Source organism: Podarcis liolepis, assembly GCF_965112155.1.
Source record: "Podarcis liolepis genome assembly, chromosome: 5".
NCBI classification, from domain to species: domain Eukaryota; kingdom Metazoa; phylum Chordata; class Lepidosauria; order Squamata; family Lacertidae; genus Podarcis; species Podarcis liolepis.
In genome coordinates, this window is record NC_139556.1 from 38,243,045 (window position 1) to 38,260,979 (window position 17,935).

The 17,935-nt window shown below is 42.5% G+C and overlaps 1 protein-coding gene across 1 annotated transcript; it reads left to right on the forward strand.

The window, feature by feature from the left end:
* Nucleotides 1-1,830: 1,830 nt before the first annotated feature.
* LOC310706830 (lipase member M-like) lies at nucleotides 1,831-15,964 on the forward strand. Its single transcript, XM_083503167.1, has 10 exons — nucleotides 1,831-1,888; nucleotides 4,450-4,558; nucleotides 4,945-5,062; nucleotides 5,483-5,681; nucleotides 8,526-8,635; nucleotides 9,109-9,245; nucleotides 10,266-10,412; nucleotides 12,334-12,405; nucleotides 13,375-13,440; nucleotides 15,358-15,964. Exons 1-10 carry the CDS (start codon nucleotides 1,860-1,862, stop codon nucleotides 15,589-15,591), a joined length of 1,221 nt encoding a protein of 406 aa, XP_083359293.1. The 5' UTR covers nucleotides 1,831-1,859; the 3' UTR covers nucleotides 15,592-15,964.
* The last annotated feature ends 1,971 nt before the right edge of the window (nucleotides 15,965-17,935 follow it).

The window sequence follows — 17,935 nt, forward strand, 5'->3', positions numbered from 1 at the left end:
TTCTGAAAGATATTGATAGATATGAAAATGTAGTGTAAATATAAAAGATCTCCTACTGATGGTGAACTTATATTTACCATTTATATGTGTGCAAATCTCTCTACATTATTTTATTTTATTTTACACAATCGCAAACAGATATTATAAAGCATGCATCATGCATTTTAATTTTTACAACACCCTTGTAAGGTAAGTCAGGATTATTTTTGGCATATTGCAAATACAGGGACTGAGGCTTTGAGAGAGTAGTTTGCCTAAGGCCCCAGCGGCAGAGGCAATATTTTAACCAGGAACCAGATCAGTCTCTTTGTCATTGTGCTATATCATCTCTCTATCACAAGAACTTCAGTTAACCCCCACTAAAAATTCACTTAAAATAAAAGGCTGCCAAGCAAGCTTGATTAATCACTGCATTTGAGACTGATTTGACCGCCTTCCCTGCTGCCAATCCATGGTGCCTTAGATTTCCTTGAAGAAAGGTGGGATATATAGAATTGTACAGTTGGAAGGAAGGGACCCTGAGGATCGTCTAGTCCAACTTTCTACAGTGCTGGAATATGCAGCTGTGTCATCGAACCTGCAACTTTGGTGTTATCATTCAGATCCCAGGATACTTCCAAGTGGGCCACAGGCTATATTCCAGGGGTGAGCAGCCTGTGGCCCAACTCTGACTGTTGGACATCAGCCCCAATCAGCATGGCCAATGGTCAGGGATCACAGGAAATGTAGTCCAGCAACAATTAGCACAAGTTGCAGACCTTCTCTGACCGAGATTCAGAAACCAAGGAATAAGACTGTCTATATTATAACATTAAAAAGTACCTATAAAGAATATAGTCCTTAGGATGTTTCAGGAACAGCAGCAGCTGCAGAACTCTTACTTCCTTCATGCTGCATTTATCTAAAAAACAAACAAACCCAAACCTCTTGAACAACTGGAAATGATTGTTATCACCCAGTCTTGTTCTTTAAAACCGCCCACAATGTTTTCATATACCGTAATCAAAATGATGCAAGGAATTAACAAACTAAATAAGAGGGTGACTTCATGCAACTAGTTGGTTCATTGCTGGGCAATATCATTTAATTGTTGAAATAGTTATAAAAGTATTCATAAAAGTACATCAAGGTGGCATACAATATACAAAACATAATTAAATCAGTATAATCATGCCTAAAGGAGAATTAGCAATATCAATAAAAAACCAATAAATACTGCTTGGTTAAAAGGGCAAAATCATATTGTGAATGACTGTGTAAACAAGGTCATTATTCATCCTGTGGTAAGAATTGACTTCTACATCATTTGTTTGTTACCCAGGTTTGTTATGTTTTTAAATAAAAACATGGAACAAAAGAATAACAGCAAACCCAACAGATCCAGCAACAACAACAACAACAAGAAGTTATTATTTATAGACTGAATCCATGTTAGTTGTACTCAGAGTAGACATGAATAACTTAGCCCTGTTCATTTCCATGGGTTAATCTGTGTACAACTTACATGGATACAAAATAATGATGATGGCGATGCACACAGGATGAAAAAATAAAATAAAAATGTAGAAATACAATTTATATACCAGGTGGATTTAAATCTCCAGGAAGGTTATATTTTTTTTAAAAAAAGCAAGGAAGTGTAATCTACATTTAAATGTTTTTTTACAGACTTGCCTTGCCACTAGGCATATGATGGGTACATCATGATAATTTTATCATAACCATTTTGCTTGCTTCTGTTCCATAATTAACAATGCACCCAGAAAGACATGTTTTGCATCATTATACAGTAGCTGATGAAAGTGATCTTATTCTCTTCAGTTTATTACAACCTAAGTCTTCTTCAGTGTGTATTAGAGATGTGGTTGCTATTGATGAACAGGAACAGGTAAGCAAAAATCTTTTCTTCCCCATATCTTTTTCATTTATTTTCTGGTGACATACCTTGGTCTTACATTTTAATAGCTTGCATTTAACAAAGTTAGACATCGCTATCATAAAGTACAGCCTACAGCCCAGTAGAAATTAAGGCTGCTGGCACAGAACTGATTCAGCTGTGGGGGAATCACAAACTGCATAAATGTGTACAGAATTATTTATACATTACTTTCTGAATGGCATTTGTAGCCTGCCCTTCCTCCATAAGGAAAATATGATTTTACAAAATGTTTAAAACATTCAAAACTGTTAAAAACATCTAAAGAATTTTTTAAACTAATTTAAAAACAGGTATAACCAACAAGAATATCTTATGTTTTGAAATTCTAGCTTGGTTTCATTGTGGGGCAGCGGGTGTGGGAAAGGAGCTCGGTGTTGAGAGGTATGTGTGTATGTTTCAATGTTGGACAGTTCGTTCATGATGGGGGTTCTGAGTGAGCTCAGGTTTGTGGAGGGGGGTTCGCTGTGCGGTGGGTTGCATAAGTGCTGTTCCTCGTATTAGTGAAGAAAGCTGGAAACAGTTGCAAGCTAATAACAAATGTTTAATTTTGCTTTTAAAAATACCGTCAACATGATCCAGCTTCTACAGTTTCTCATTCTGCTCTGGCCACAACTTTTCAGTCCTTGTTCCTTGCAGCCCAGCTCTAAATTTATATATATATATATATATATATATGCAGGTTTTGGTGTCTTCGGGTGTCTTCCCGTGTAAGAGTTGGGGTGTCTAGGCGACGTTTCGACGAGGTCTCACTCGTCATCTTCAGGCTGGTGCTTTCGGCTTCTTGTTACTGGAACAGAGCAGGATCTCAGTGTTTGAGTTCCTATAAATACTGTTGAGGGGGTGTGGTGTATAGCCTCCAACGTTCTGGGCAGAGAGGAAGTTCCCAGGTTAGTGTGCCTTTTCTTCTTTTGTTCCTTAATTACTTGAGGGATATCTTGAGTGATTTCTTGAGTGATATTCTGAGTACCACTTAGGAGGGTCATTAAGTGTGGATTAGACTTCCTCTCTTTTCCAACACATGAAAGAAACAGGACACGAAATTAATTTTGCAGATTCCAAATTGCTCTTTAACATGGAACATCACCACAAGAGAATAATCATGGAAGCCATCGAGATAGAGAAACACCCTCACAACATGAACAAGCGTGACGACACGTCCGGCCTGCCAGACATCTGGAAATTAGCCCTCCCCACAAAAACCGACACCAGAACCAGAGGCACACAGAACGCCATCACCAATCAACCACACCAGACCCAAACCCAGACCCTCTCCACAGATAAATTACAGACACCATCCAGTAGCCAAACCATAGTGGCACCTCCGGATGCTGCACCCCCCTGCAATCCCTACACAGATCTGGCTGGCACAGGGCACAAAACCACAGCTCGCCCCTATACACGAAGCCAAGCCAGAGCACAACTAAGTGCAGTACAGCCATCTTCTCAGAAAAACTCTTCACAAGCTCAAGAGGTCAAGACACGAAAGCTTTAGCAACTAATCCACACTTAATGACCCACCTAAGTGGTACTCAGAATATCACTCAAGAAATCACTCAAGATATCCCTCAAGTAATTAAGGAACAAAAGAAGAAAAGGCACACTAACCTGGGAACTTCCTCTCTGCCCAGAACGTTGGAGGCTATACACCACACCCCCTCAACAGTATTTATAGGAACTCAAACACTGAGATCCTGCTCTGTTCCAGTAACAAGAAGCCGAAAGCACCAGCCTGAAGATGACGAGTGAGACCTCGTCGAAACGTCGCCTAGACACCCCAACTCTTACACGGGAAGACACCCGAAGACACCAAAACCTATATATATATATATATATATATATATATATATATATATATATATATTTTACACAGGGTTCTTTCAAATTTTATTTATACTTCATGGAGTCTTTCTGGAAGTGTAGTTGTTCCTTCAGCGTCCAGTAAGTTGGGCAACCTTGTTCAAGTAATCCTTGCACAGCAAGAGATTCTTCATGTTCAGTGGGAGATGCCCTATAATTTACCACAGCCACTACCTTAATCTTGCACTTTTTTTGTGCTCCATCTTACATGAAGCCACTTAATTGAAGCTATTTGGGCCTTGAAGTGATGTGAAGAAACTCACATACTATGGGAAAGTTCTTATGCATGAGGTGCAAACTGAGGTCATTATCTGTCCAAATCACCTCAAGAATGCCATGTCTAGCGAAAATGGGTATTATTTTTTCAGTGACCAGGAAGCTGTTTCCCTCAGAATCCAGCATGCTTACCTTTATTTCAGAGATAGCCCTGACTTTTCCTCGTGAGGCAGATCTTTTTTCAGTGGTTCCCCACAAAGCATCCATCTCAGTGACTAATATTTTCAGAAGAGAGATAATAATCCATTATTTCTTCCCTGCACACCACCATCAGAACTAAAATTGCACTCACTGCCCTCAGCACATCTAGAATCATTCTAAAACAGACTTCCCATCTTTGCTAAGGAGTTTGAAACAACAGATATTGTTTTACACAGGTCAGTGATGTGGCTGTTTTGGGCAGTGGTGTGCTTAAACCAACAGACAACAGAGTCAGAAGAATTCCTAAGGAAACGGCACTTGAATCCCCAAGAATTTATGACTATTGTGAGTTGCTTGTTCGGATGCATTTGAAAACAACAGGTTATTATGATTTGTACATATTTCTTTTAAGTGATATTCCAAAGCATTTGCTTTTCACAGAAGGATTTCCAGGCCTGCCTTAGTTACCCCAAAGAGGGTTTGATGGATTATAATGGATGGATTTAGCTAGCCCCAAGGCCAAACGACATGTTCTGTTTAATGCTTAATACATTGTCTGCCGATAGCTCCTCCTGGTTACTTTTGTTCATTACAGCCAGCAAGGGGGGGGGGGGGAGGCAGGATTCTTGACTTTTTTCTCCTCTCAGCACCATAGTAACTAAAATCTCCTGTAGCAACTCTAGATTTAGAATAAAGGTCTCAATTTGCTGAGAATTTCTTTGTTCTTGCAGAATGAAATAATTCAATATTGGGGATACCCAAGTGAAGAGCATGAAATCCTGACAGAGGATGGCTACTACTTGCAAGCAAACCGAATTCCTCATGGAATGCACAGTTCTGGGAAGACAGGTAATTTTGGAATGTAACTGGGCTTTATAGGGTTTTTGTTTTTTTTTAAGGAAAAGTACTGGCAGGATTCCACACAGCCCAGAGAAAACAAATGTGTGCATATAAATGCTCAGAATTACCATAGTTTCTGGGTTTGGAATTGTTGAAGACAATAAGTCACATCCCACTGTGTGTGTTTTGATGTGATCTTAGTCTTCTTAACTATATTTTTATATCAGCACACCAGCTTCTAACTTTCTGAAAGCTAAGAAAAAATGCCAAGGATAATGTGAATTGAACTCTTAACCAAACATGAACTGAACTATTGTGTGTGCATAAATGGTGATTTAATTTTACTATGTTGATGAAGTGAACAGAAACTACCTCAAAGATAGATTGACTACAATATTTTCCAATGCCCTTTTTCTTGTTTCCCCCCAGATCCTAGGCCAGTTGTTTTACTGGTACATGGTATTTTGAGTGAAGGTAGGACCTGGATTGTAAATCCTCCCAACAATAGCCTGGGATTTGCTCTAGCAGATGCTGGCTATGATGTTTGGATAATAAGTACTAGAGGGACCAGCTGGTCTAGAAGACACAAGACCCTGTCAATTGACCAAGAAGAATTTTGGAATTTCAGGTATAAAGGGACAACTTGTAGCTTGGATAGTTGAGACAATTGCAATGATTACTGTCTCTGAAGTACAACTGCTGCCAATATATCTTTTTTTCCTAGTGTTGTGTCAGAAGTGCTTCACTCCTAGAAAGACTTCCCAAAGATGGGACATGGTGGATTGTGGTTCCCTTTCTTATTACTTTTAGAGCCAACATCAACATGTCAAAATGCATGACTTTCTCTATATTCATGAAGACTGAATTTGTGGGGCTCTGAGATCTTAACTAGGTCTGTGCATTCTCTCTGGACAAATCTTAGGTCCTGAACTGAATCAAGCCAATCTGGAATTTTCTGGGAATGTGTAGATAAAGCCCTAGATTGCCTGGGGCTGGGCCCACCTGAAACAATACAAAGATGTCAAAGGGGAGGTGGGTGGGTGGAAACAATGTGTTTAATTAAACCAAGGAGGCACTGGGAGTGGGTGGTTTCCTAGACTGCTCCTGATGGGGTTATACCCATTCTGAAGAAGTGGGCACAAGGCATGGCGGTACTTCTGAATCCTTTGCAGTTGCTTGAGGTTCAGGTGGCCATGGTGCTACAGAGTGCCCAGCTGTGCCTCTATCTGATCAGGCAAAGCCTAGTTTCTGTTGTCTATTCTCTGGGAACATCTAGTTTGGATTTTTTGTTGTTTAGTCATTTAGTCATGTCCGATTCTTCATGACCCCATGGACCAGAGCACGCCAGGCATGCTTGTCTTCCGCTGCCTCCCGCAGTTTGGTCAAACTCATGTCGGTAGCTTCGAGAACACTGTCCAGCCATCTTGTCCTCTGTTGTCCCCTTCTCCTTGTGCCCTCAATCTTTCCCAACATCAGGGTCTTTTCCAGGGAGTCTTCTCTTCTCATGAGGTGGCCAAATTATTGGAGTCTCAGCTTCAGGTGAGGTCCTTCCAGTGAGTTTCTGGGTGGGAGTTGATCACAGTGAGGGTTTGCCGAATGTGCCTTCCTCTTAGCTGGTTTCTCCTTTTTGCCATGAGTTCGTGCTTCTTTGAATTCCATGATACCTTTCGTAAAGGCTTTTCTGCAATTGGAGCACTCACAGGCCAGAGTTTCCCAGTTATCGGTGGTTATACTACATTTTTTTAGATTTGCCTTGAGATCATTTTTAAACCTCTTTTGTTGTCCACCAGTATTTCGCTTTCCATTCTTAAGTTTGGAAGAGAGTAATTGCTTTGGAAGATGATAATCAGGCATCTGAACAAGATGACCAGTCCAACAAAGCTGATGTTGAAGAATCATTGCTTTAACACTGGTGATCTTTGCTTCTTCCAGTACACTGACATTAATTTGCCTGTTTTCCCACCTGATGTGGAATGACCGCTCCCCGCTTAAAATGGGGGGCGCCCTTTGCATGGAAGCACTCAGCCCTAGATCTGGAGCGGCTCCATCAGCATAGGCTTGGCTTTGCCTTCCCTCAGGTGGGATACCTGGAGGTCTCCGCCTACCTCAGTCAGTTGTCCAATCTCACCTGGGGGAAGCGTTGCCAAGGAGACCAGGCCAGGTAGGGGAGGGATTACCTGCCCACACAATAGAGGGAGGATCTTACCTGGGAATCCTCACTTGGCTCCAGAGCTTCTCCCACCCTACCCACCCTCAGTTAATGTCTTCTTTTGCAGGTTAACTTTTCTTCATAGGTTTTGCAGGTTAACTTTTCTTCACAGGTATGCGGGCGCTGCTACGTTAAGGTCGCTGTTAAAGGGCCGGAAAGGAATTTCCCTGCATTGGCAGGTTACGCCTTTCCCGTAGCAAAACGTCACAACTTTGGCGGTATCAGGCCTTGGGCGGAACCCTTTAGTCCATCTTCCTCTTTGCGGCGGCGATACCAGGGTTCCCCGTTAAAGGGGTTTCTGAAGGGAGGCTTTGACTGTACGCCGAAAGGTTGTCATTGCTCTCCCCTGTGGCGGCGGTGTAATGGGGGCGGCTATCTCTGCTTGAACATATGTTCTCCAGAGCTGCCCCCCCCACTGGATAACCCTGAAGCTCCCTAGGTCCCCGGCTGGGGACTGGGGAGGGAGAACGCCCAATGCCAGAGCCAAGGTCTACCCACATTTGAAATTTAATAAAGTTGTGGCCAATTTAATCCCATAGCACGTTGTCTTGAGTCGTTATTCCACATGACGGGGGGACCGCGTGGGATCTGGGCACTCCGCCTGTCCACACAATATTTTTTGGAGACACTGTTAATGGAATCTTTCGAAAAGTTGGAGATGGTGTTTATAAACAGTCCATGTTTTACATATGAACAGTAAAAATGGTAGTATAATAGCTTTATAAAAAGCATTTTGGTTTCCCTGTGAATGCCCTTGTCATCAAACACTCTGTGCTTCAGTTGAGAGATAGCTGCACTCACAGAGCTTAGGCGATGCTGGATTTCAGCATCAGTCTCAGCACTTTTGAAAGACAACTGCCCAGGTAGGAAAAGTGATTGACATTTTCCAATTTTACACCATTAAGTTGGATTTGTGGCACTGCAGAGTGGTTGTTTTGTGCTTGTTGGTGCAGTGCTTTGGTTTTTGTGATATTGAGCAATAGGCAACAGAGACACTGGGAATCACTTACTTACTTATTTTTACAATGTACATAAAATTTGATTACAATAATCACTAAGTGGTGCAGGTCGGGGACTCTGTTAACATGTTTTCAAAGGCATAATCCCATTTAGGAATGGGAGATCCCAGCTCAAATCACCCTAGTTCACCTCATTATTTGGGGCATGAGTCCATGCACATTTCTAATAGTGTGATCTCTTAATGCAACATGAGAGTAAGTGGAAAAAATATCACCTGCATTTTGTTCGTGTAATGTCTTACAGCTTCCATGAAATTGCGATATATGATATTCCAGCAACAATAACTTTTATCCTGCAGAAAACAAAGCAAGAAGGGTTGTATTTTATCGGTCAGTCTCAGGGTGGGACGCTTGGTAAGTAATGTGAAATGAATGGAATTTATTTACTGCCCATGTCCCTTTTTAAAAGCCTTCTTACTATCAAAAATTCAAAATACAGATATAGTTGAAATCTAATAATTCAGATTGAAGCAACAACAAGCAAGGGATTTAAGAGCACTTTTTTTTTAATCGGCTTTGAGACTTTTTGCCAGCTGGTTCCAGATAAGTATATAGGACTACAGAGATCTGTAGTACCAAGTCAGACCATTGGTTCATGTAGTTCAGCATTGTCAACACTGACTGGTAGCAGCTTTCCTGAGTATCCGACAGTAGTCTTTCTCAGCCCTAACTTCAGTCACCTGTACTGAGGCCATGATCATATGAATGTACTCTTTTATTATGATAAGGCAATTCCCCAGTACGAGGGACCAAAAGACTCAGTGTGCATATCGGCTCTGGTATATCTGGAATAGCTGCTGAATTCTGGAATTCTTTCTCTTTGGCAGGTTTGATTGGCTTTTCACTCAGGCCACAGGTTGCTCAGAAAGTCAAGCTCTTCATGGCTTTGGCTCCTACCTACACATTTGTGGACACCAGTGGACCTGCGGCACTATTTTTCAATCTTCCTGATGGATTTATCAGAGTCGGTATTTCTCATAGGTTTTTATTGTGTGTATAATCAGTTCAGTGATATGGGCACTTCATTCCTCAAGCTTTGGGAGGGGGGTGGTCATGGAAAATTTTATGTATGTTCCTTGGTGTCTCCTTCTCAGAGCTTGAGTCCGCATCACCATGCAGGCCAGACTTTTGAGGTCTGCATTGTGATTCGCTGCCTGGCACAAAGCAGCCAATCATGCACTAGGCCAGTGTTTCCCAAACGTTTTTGGGCAACGGCACACCTGTTAGCCGGAAAAAAATCTCGCGGCACACCACCATTAAAGCCCCGCCCCGTGACGTCAGCGCGCAGCGTCACGCCGGGAGGGACGCACAAAAGCGAAAGTTTTTTCCCTCCCCCTTGCCGGGGTGGGAGGAGGCAGCAGAGCGAGGGCAGCTGAGGCGGCGGCGGCGATAGCGGGCGGAGGAGGGGGCGGCGGCGGGAGTTGCTGCTGCTGTTGTTGCTGCTGCTGCCCGGACATGCCGGCCTCCTCCTCCTCCGCTGTCTCGCGCTCCTCCCTTTTGCGCGCGCTGCCCCGCCGCTCGGCACCACCACCGCGGAGCCGCCCCCGGCTCGACGCGGATCCTCGCCGCCGCCGCCGCCTCTCACCGCCCGACTCGCCCGCCTTCCTCCCACGGCACACCAGCCGGTGTCTCACGGCACACTAGTGTGCCGTGGAACACCGGTTGGGAAACACTGCACTAGGCAGCTATTGCGGGGTGTGTGTGTGAAGTGTATATAAATCATACCCATTTCCATGTTTTCCCCAATAAAACCTTTAAGTTGAATCACTGCCTTGGGTGATACCTGGTATTGCCGAGGGGCGGGGGACACTGAAATGTGTATAAATCAGACCCATTTCCATGTTTTCCCCAGTCTGTTGCCAAAGCCTCAATAAAACCTTTAAGTTGAGTCAATGCCTTGGGTCTTGCTTGAATACCTGGTACTTCCTTAGGAAATTAATCCTAAAGAGACTTACCAAGATCTCTCTGTGTGTTTATTTTACAGCTGATATGGGGGAAGAAAGAATTTGTTGGTTTTAGTAACAAACAGAAAAGACTGAATGCCAAGCTGTGCAGTTATCCCATAATAGATGAGATTTGTATTCAAATTATTTTCCTGACCAGTGGATGCAATCCAAATAACTTAAACGTGGTATGATGACTCTTTATTTTGCTAAATATATTGACAAAACACCATACTCCAGTCCACCCAACAGCAATATATTTTATTCTAATAGATAAAGATAAATTAACCATTCAATAGTACATGATTCAAATTATGCATGTACAGTGGTGCCTCGCAAGACGAAATTAATCCGTTCCGCGAGTCTCTTCGTCTTGCGGTTTTTTTGTCTTGCGAAGCACGGCAATTAGCGGCTTAGCGGCTATTAGTGGCTTAGCGGCTATTAACGGCTTAGCGGCTATTAACGGCTTAGCGGCTTAGCGGCTTTAAGAAAAAGGAAACAAAGGAAACAAACTTGCAAGAACTCGAAGCAAGCCCATAGGGAAATTCATCTTGCGGAACGACTCAAAAAACGGAAAACTCTTTCGTCTAGCGAGTTTTTTTGTCTTGCAAGGCATTCGTCTTGTGGGGAACCTCTGTATAGCATTGGAGTCCTAAATGTGCAATTGAGTGACCAAGTCTGTACATGTTGCAGCTAGAATTGAGAGGAAATTAGTAGAATCTTTGTGGAAGAGACCCTGGTATATTACAGAATGTATAAACTATATGGTTTTTGTTGTTTTCTCTGGTTTTTGTTGTTTTGAGTTCAGTAAAATAGCAAGACTATACAATGATGATGGGATAAAATCAAGCCAAATTTTTATTGACAGCAGCAGAAAGGGTAAGGGTTGGAAAGGCCTTGGGTCCCAGTATCAGTTCATCATTCCATGAGCCCCATATTGATGGAATGGGTCTGCTGGGTTTGAACCACCCCAAACCTGTTCCATGTGTTTAACTTTGCTGGGGTGAAAGCCCAACAAACAAGGCCTCACTGGGCAGCTATGGTACAGATTCCTATGGGACTGATACCTAACACTGAGCTTGCAGGTGGCTGTGGTTAATTATTCCCTCAGGCCACTTATGGGGCACCCCCTATACTATGTTGACCTTGCCCAATGCCATTTCTGCCCTCATACAAACAACCATGCTCCAAATGAACAGAAATCGATCATCTATCTATCTATCTATCTATCTATCTATCATCTATCATCTATCATCTATCTATCTATCTATCTATCTATCTATCTATCTATCTATCTATCATCTATCTATCTATCTATCTATCTATCTATCTATCGGAAAGTCTGTTTGAATTATATGAATCTTATTGACACAAAAGTGGAGAATGAGTATGGTACTCACCAAGGAAGAGTGGCAGTTTAAAATGCTTGAATACGCTGAATTGGCAGCAGTGATGAACAGGATAAGAGAAAAAGACGGTATAGAATATAAGGAGGATTGGAAAGTGTTTATTGAATATTTTAAGAACCAGTATAAAAAGTAAATAATCAAGCAGGTCTTGAGTAAATCCAGCAGAATAGAAGTTAATACAATTTAACAGAGGTAGACATCCTAAGATTAAAAATGGGGAATACGGGATTTAATAGAAAATTAGGAAATCAGGAAAATGGTGGAAGGGAAGTCACCAGATATTTAGTTGTATGTTGAGATTGATATGAAAGTTGTACAACTGGGATGTGGGGGGGAGGAGATGTGGGTTTTTCTTTTCTGCCTTTGTATTAAAAATGCAAATAAAAATGATGGGGGGGGGTCCTTTTAGGCATCTGTCAAGCAGATACTGGGCAAAGGTGTCCCATATTTATTTGTCACAGATGCTTAAAATTGTATAAAAATAAAAAATGCAAATTGGCACGGAACTCACAACCACATCTTACCTGAGAAGGATGTTTTCCTATGTAATAACCCTTTACCTTTCTCAAGATATATGCATGTTGTATTGCTCTGATGCTGGTGATGTTTTTGCTAGTGCAATTCATCCATTTCCTTCCTCAGAATATTCAGAGATGCTTTTAAAATATATTTACATTCTTATTGTTTCTCTCCAATCCAGAGTCGAGCTGATGTATATGCTGGAATTGTTCCCGTTTTTGCTTCTGTAAAAAACATGATCCATTTGGCCCAGGTGGGGTTCAATGCATATTTTTCCTTATTTCAAAATTCAGAGTTCATTTGATGTACAAATGAATGCTTAATGTGTGTGAATATTTAGGTGTTTTCTTTTTTTAATTTTCAGAAGGTGACAGGAAAGTTACATAAAATCAAAAACAATATAGCAGTAAATAGTAACTACCAAGCTGCCACTCACAGGAGCTTTGTTGCTCTGGGTTATTGCTGGTGTAGTTGTCCAGTTACTTGTGATATATGATATATATACTTAGTAATTTGCAAAGTGTGCAAAATATTGGAAAAACAGATAGTATTATTAAAAACAGATAAATATGAAAATGTTGTTTCAAGATAAAACAATAATATATTCTTATGAAACCACACCTAAATTAATCAGACTGCCTTGACTGGTTGTGCTCATTATTTGTACAAAGAAATTCACGACAAAATAGTTAAAATATTTTGATTGCTTGAAATTTATAGCAAGATCTTTGTTGACTATAATCATATTATATCATATTTGCCAGTGCAAGTAGATAAATAGCAGCAGGAAGGTAAACGGCGTTTTCGTGCGCTCTGGCACTCGTCACGGTCCTCTGTGCTCCAGTAGCGGTTTAGTCATGATGGCCACATGACCTGGCCTGAAAGCAAGATGAGCCCTACAACCCCATAGTCACCTTTGACTGGACTTAACCGTCCCGGGGTCCTTTACCTTTTTTACCTTTACCATACCATATTACATCACATCATCATTATTATTATTATTATTATTATTATTATTATTATTATTATTATTATTTGCTATTATTATTATTATTATTTGCTATTATTATTATTATTATTATTATTATTATTATTATTATTATGTGGGGATTGGGGATAGGGTTCTGACAATTCATATTGCCAATTTTTAATCTATGTGTACTTTATAAATATGTCAGCATTAAAAATTTGAAAATTCAGTACTTTCCCCCTTCTTTTATAGGTTTTTAAATCAAAAGAACTGAAATATTTTGACTATGGCAGTAAGAACAAAGCTATATACAATACGGTAATTATAAGGGTTGTGATTGGGATTTGTCATGGATTTCAATGTGCTAAAGGTGCATATTTATTTGGGACTAACTCTCATTGAACTTAGTGGGTCACCCCAAAAAGAAAAGAAAAGGTTTAGGAGTAAACTCTGCACAAATCCGGTGATGGTTGGGTGGGGCCTTGTATGCCTCCTTCCAGCAACTTCTGCAGCCAAGCTGGTGTCAAATGCATTGCTCTGCTTCCTTTGGACCACATCAGTGAGGACGAGAGGATGATTTTGTTGTCTGGGCAGCCCAGGATCCCCATACCCACCGCCCAGGCCTGCACCCCAGGGAGGTCACTTTGGCACTGCTAATGCAGTGGTTGGACACCATTGTCTCTCAAGACAGATGGATACCAACATTGTAAACCTAGATCCCATCCCTCTCCTGGCAAATCCTTTATGCTTCCCACCAGTCCTTGTGCAGCCATGCCTGGACACATGGCTGAAGTCCCAGATTCCATAGCCCAAATGATCACGTAAAGAGCACGAGATAGCACTGGCAGTGACAAACCAGCCTGACTCCAGCACCTCAGCCAGCATGGGAAGTAAATATGTTTAGCCCTAGATCAGCAGAAGCAAACTCAATTCTTTTAGTCTAGATGGTTCTATTTTTCAAGTGCTTTTTTTGAATGGAAAGCTGCTCATGCTCAGAATGTACCGTATTTTTCGCCCCATAGGGCGCACCGCCCAATGGGACACACCTAGTTTTTTTTGGGGGGGGGGGAATAAAGAAAAAAAATATTTCCCCCCAGGCGCAGGGCTGGCATGGGGGAAGCCCGAGCTTCCCCCAATCCCAGCCCGGAGAACAGCCTGCTATCTGCAAGCCTAGGGAGGCCAGCGGTAAGTCGCGCCGGTCTCCCCAGGCTTCAGAATGCAGGCAGCTCTGCGCAGCCATCGGGAGGCGGGCACGAAGTGGTGCCGGTCTCCCAAGGGTTGCGCAGAGCTTCCTGAAGCCTGGAGAGCGAGAGCGGTCAGTGCGCACCGACCCCCCTCGCTCTCCAGGCTTCAGCGAAAGCCTGCATTCGCCCCATAGGACGCACACACATTTCCCCTTCATTTTTGGAGGGGGAAAGTGTGTCCTATAGGGCGAAAAATACGGTATGTGTAGGACGTGGGTGGCGCTGTGGTCTAAACCACTGAGCCTCTTGGCCTTGCTGATCAAAAGGTTGGCGGTTCGAATCCGTGTAATGGGGTGAGCTCCCGTTGCTCTGTCCCAGCTCTTGTCAACCTAACAGTTCGAAAGCACTCCAGTGCAAGTAGATAAATAGGTACCACTGCGGCGGGAAGGTAAATGGGTGTTTCTGTGCGCTCTGGTTCCTGTTGTGATGTTCTGTTGCACCAGAAGCTATTTAGTCATGCTGACCACATGACCCAGAAAGCTGTCTGTGGCAAACACCAGCTCCCTCGACCTGAAAGCAAGATGAGTGCCGCAACCCCATACTTGCCTTTGACTGAACTTGACCATCTCTCTCTCTCTGTGTGTGTGTGTGTGTGTGTGGCATTTGGGAGGCAATGCAATTGCAGTGGGAAAGAAATATTCTGTGAGCTTTTAAGCTGAAGTCATATGTTCAGCTTTCAAAACCCTGCTCACACCTTGCATGCAAGGCGATTAAATCCAGAGCCTAAAAGTACCAGGCTAAACCATTGCCCACTTTAGCGGACATGCACATCAATCCTGATATAGATCCTCAATGATACATTCCACAATTTTGGTATAGCCTATACTCAAGCCAGTCAACCTTCACACATAAGTCAAACGAATGCTCAAGGAACCATTTTCCCATAATTTTGATTCTACTGCATTTGAACCATCGGGAGGTCAAGAAAATGTAAAAATCTAAGATTGGTAGGTGAAACTCATTTTAATCATTCTGATATTTTCATCCACAGACCACTCCTCCATTCTATCAAATCGAAGACATGGTTGTGCCAAGTGCTGTGTGGTATGCCGGACATGATATTATGTCAAATAGAAAGGACATTCAGCTGTTGCTTCCTCGAATCTCTAATTTGGTTTTCCACAAGTATATTCCTGAATGGCAGCATGCTGATTTTTTATGGGGTCTGGATGCTTCAAAGAAACTATACCCTGATATATTTCATCTGATGCTGAAGTACAAATAAAATGTTACAAAAGTCATATATACTGTATATATTCCATTGGGGTTGCCATATGTCTGGAATTTGCTGGACCTATCCGGAATACTGCAGTCAGAAGTAGTGTCCAGGCAGAAATTGCTAAAATGTCCAGGAAAATGTATGGCAACCCATGGCGGACTTGTCATTTTTGGTGATTCTCCTTAAAAATTCTTTCGCGAATTTGCAAAAAAAAATCACAACAACTTTTCTGTCTGGATTTTAACTGTTACAAATATGCCAACCCCAATTCCATGTGACTGTAGATGCTGCAATAGGTCTGTACAATGTGTATATATGATCAATTTGTTAATTACTTGTTTCTCACCATCAAATTAAATCTACCTGTTTGCAGTGACACTACTGATAGTAGAATTCCTTGATTATGCATTGCAAAAGCATAATTCTTTCTGCAAACGCCTCATCTTTTAGGCACAATTTAGATATTACCTGTTGTTCTCATTTGACGGAGATCTTTGTACATTAGAGGTTCTTAACCTTTGAGCAGAGGCGGTCAACACTAAAAGAAGCTCTCCGGGTCTCTGATTTCGCTAGATCGCTAGCCAGTGAGCTGTTGAAGGCAAGCTCCTGACAGGAGCATCCCTGTCTCATTTCGAGGTTACACTAGGAGGCAGGATTTTGGCTATGTGCCCATGGCTCGATGGGGAATTGTGAGCATAAACAAGTACTGTGGGTTCTTTCCTCAAGACTGGAGTGGGTGCAGCTGACTCTTACATTTCTACCAAGGCTTTCAACATGACCACAGTCCATTTCAATCAGGGGTTAGGCCCAGTTTTGGCACAGAAATTCATTTGGTCGCCCTGTATGATGACCTCTGTTGAGAAAGAGACAAGGCAAACATGTCTCTGTTAATTTTTTTCGACCTCTCAGCAGCTTTTGATACCATCAGCCATGAATGCACTTCTGAAGCACTTTGCAGTGGTTCCAGTCCTAACTGGATGGTCATTCCCAGAGGGTGTTGCCTGGGGAATGTTTTTCAGCCCCATGAAACCTTCAATGTTTGGTCCCACAGTGCTCAATCCTATCTCCCACATTGTGTAACATGTACATGAAACTGCTGGGTGTGGTTATCTGCAAGTTTGAAGTATGTTGTCAGCAGTATGCTGATGACACTCAGCTCTATTTCTCCTTTACATCTGCAGGTGAGGCAGTGGAAGTGCTGGACCAGTGTCTTGCCTCGGTAATGGACTGAATGAGAGCCAACAAACTGAAACTCAAACCAGATAAGACTGAGGCATTGTTAGTGGGTGGTTCCCTAGACAAGATGGGTCTGAAGATGTTTCGGAAACTTCAGCTAGTGCTGAATTCAGTGGCCTTGTTGCTCACCAGAGCAAGATGGTTTGAACATATTACACCAATCCTGGTCTGACTGCACTGGCTACCAATTAGTTTCTGGGCCCAATTCAAAGTACTTGTTTTGACCTATAAAACCTTAAACAGTTCAGGACTGCAATACCTTAAGGACCGTCTCTTTCTATATGAACCTACCAGGTCCCTGAGATCATCTTCTGAGGCCCTCCTTCGTGTGCCTCCTCCCTGAGAGGTCTGGAGGGTGGCAACACGAGAATGGACCGTCTTTGCAGTGGACTCAGACAGTGGCATAGCTAGGGCTTTTGTTGCCTAGGGGCAGTCACAGAGTTTGCCACTCTTCTCGCTGTTCCTCATCTGGGAGCCCTGATGGCTTGCCACTGTCCTCTTCTCTGCTCCAACCATCCTCCCCCCTCGCTTCCCAAGGGGCAGGAAAGAAGGTTCAAATGCCCACTAAGCCATGAAGCTGACCATGACCACTTCCTCTCTCAGCCTAACCTTCCTCACAGGGTTGTTGTGGGGATTTAATGGGGAAAGGGAGAACATGTGTGCCATCTGGAGTTCCCTGGAAGAAAGCATGGGCATATAAATGCAGTAAATAAAATAATAATTAACTGCAATTGCACATACATATACACAGTGTAGGTGTGAGCTGGAATGAAAAGTAACTCATTTGGTGCCAGCATGTTGCTCAATTGCTCTGTGAGACTTGCTTCTGTTTGTCAGTCGATCCCTGCTCCAAGAAGAAAGGAGTCAGAGTCATTTTTCTCTGACTCCTTTCTTCTTGGAGCAGGGATCGACTGACAAACGAAAGCAAGTCTCACAGCACAAAACAACAAAGAGCTGTGACACAACATCCTGGCTGACTTCCCACACTCTTGCACCGAGAAGATTAGCAAGAAGAAGAAGTTATTTACAGATTGAATCCATGTTAGTTATGTTAGATTTCTGTGTGTTCCCACTGTGCAGTGCTTTGAGTCACAAGACTCTGTTTACATTCCAG

Excerpts from the sequence above, each read along its gene's own strand:
- LOC310706830 (XM_083503167.1), top strand. The coding sequence starts at position 1,860 with ATGTGGTTGCTATTGATGAACAGGAACAG. Across the intron at positions 1,889-4,449 it reads CTATTGATGAACAGGAACAG|GTCAGTGATGTGGCTGTTTT; the intron begins GTAAGCAAAAAT and ends TGTTTTACACAG. Across the intron at positions 10,413-12,333 it reads ATCCAAATAACTTAAACGTG|AGTCGAGCTGATGTATATGC; the intron begins GTATGATGACTC and ends TCTCCAATCCAG.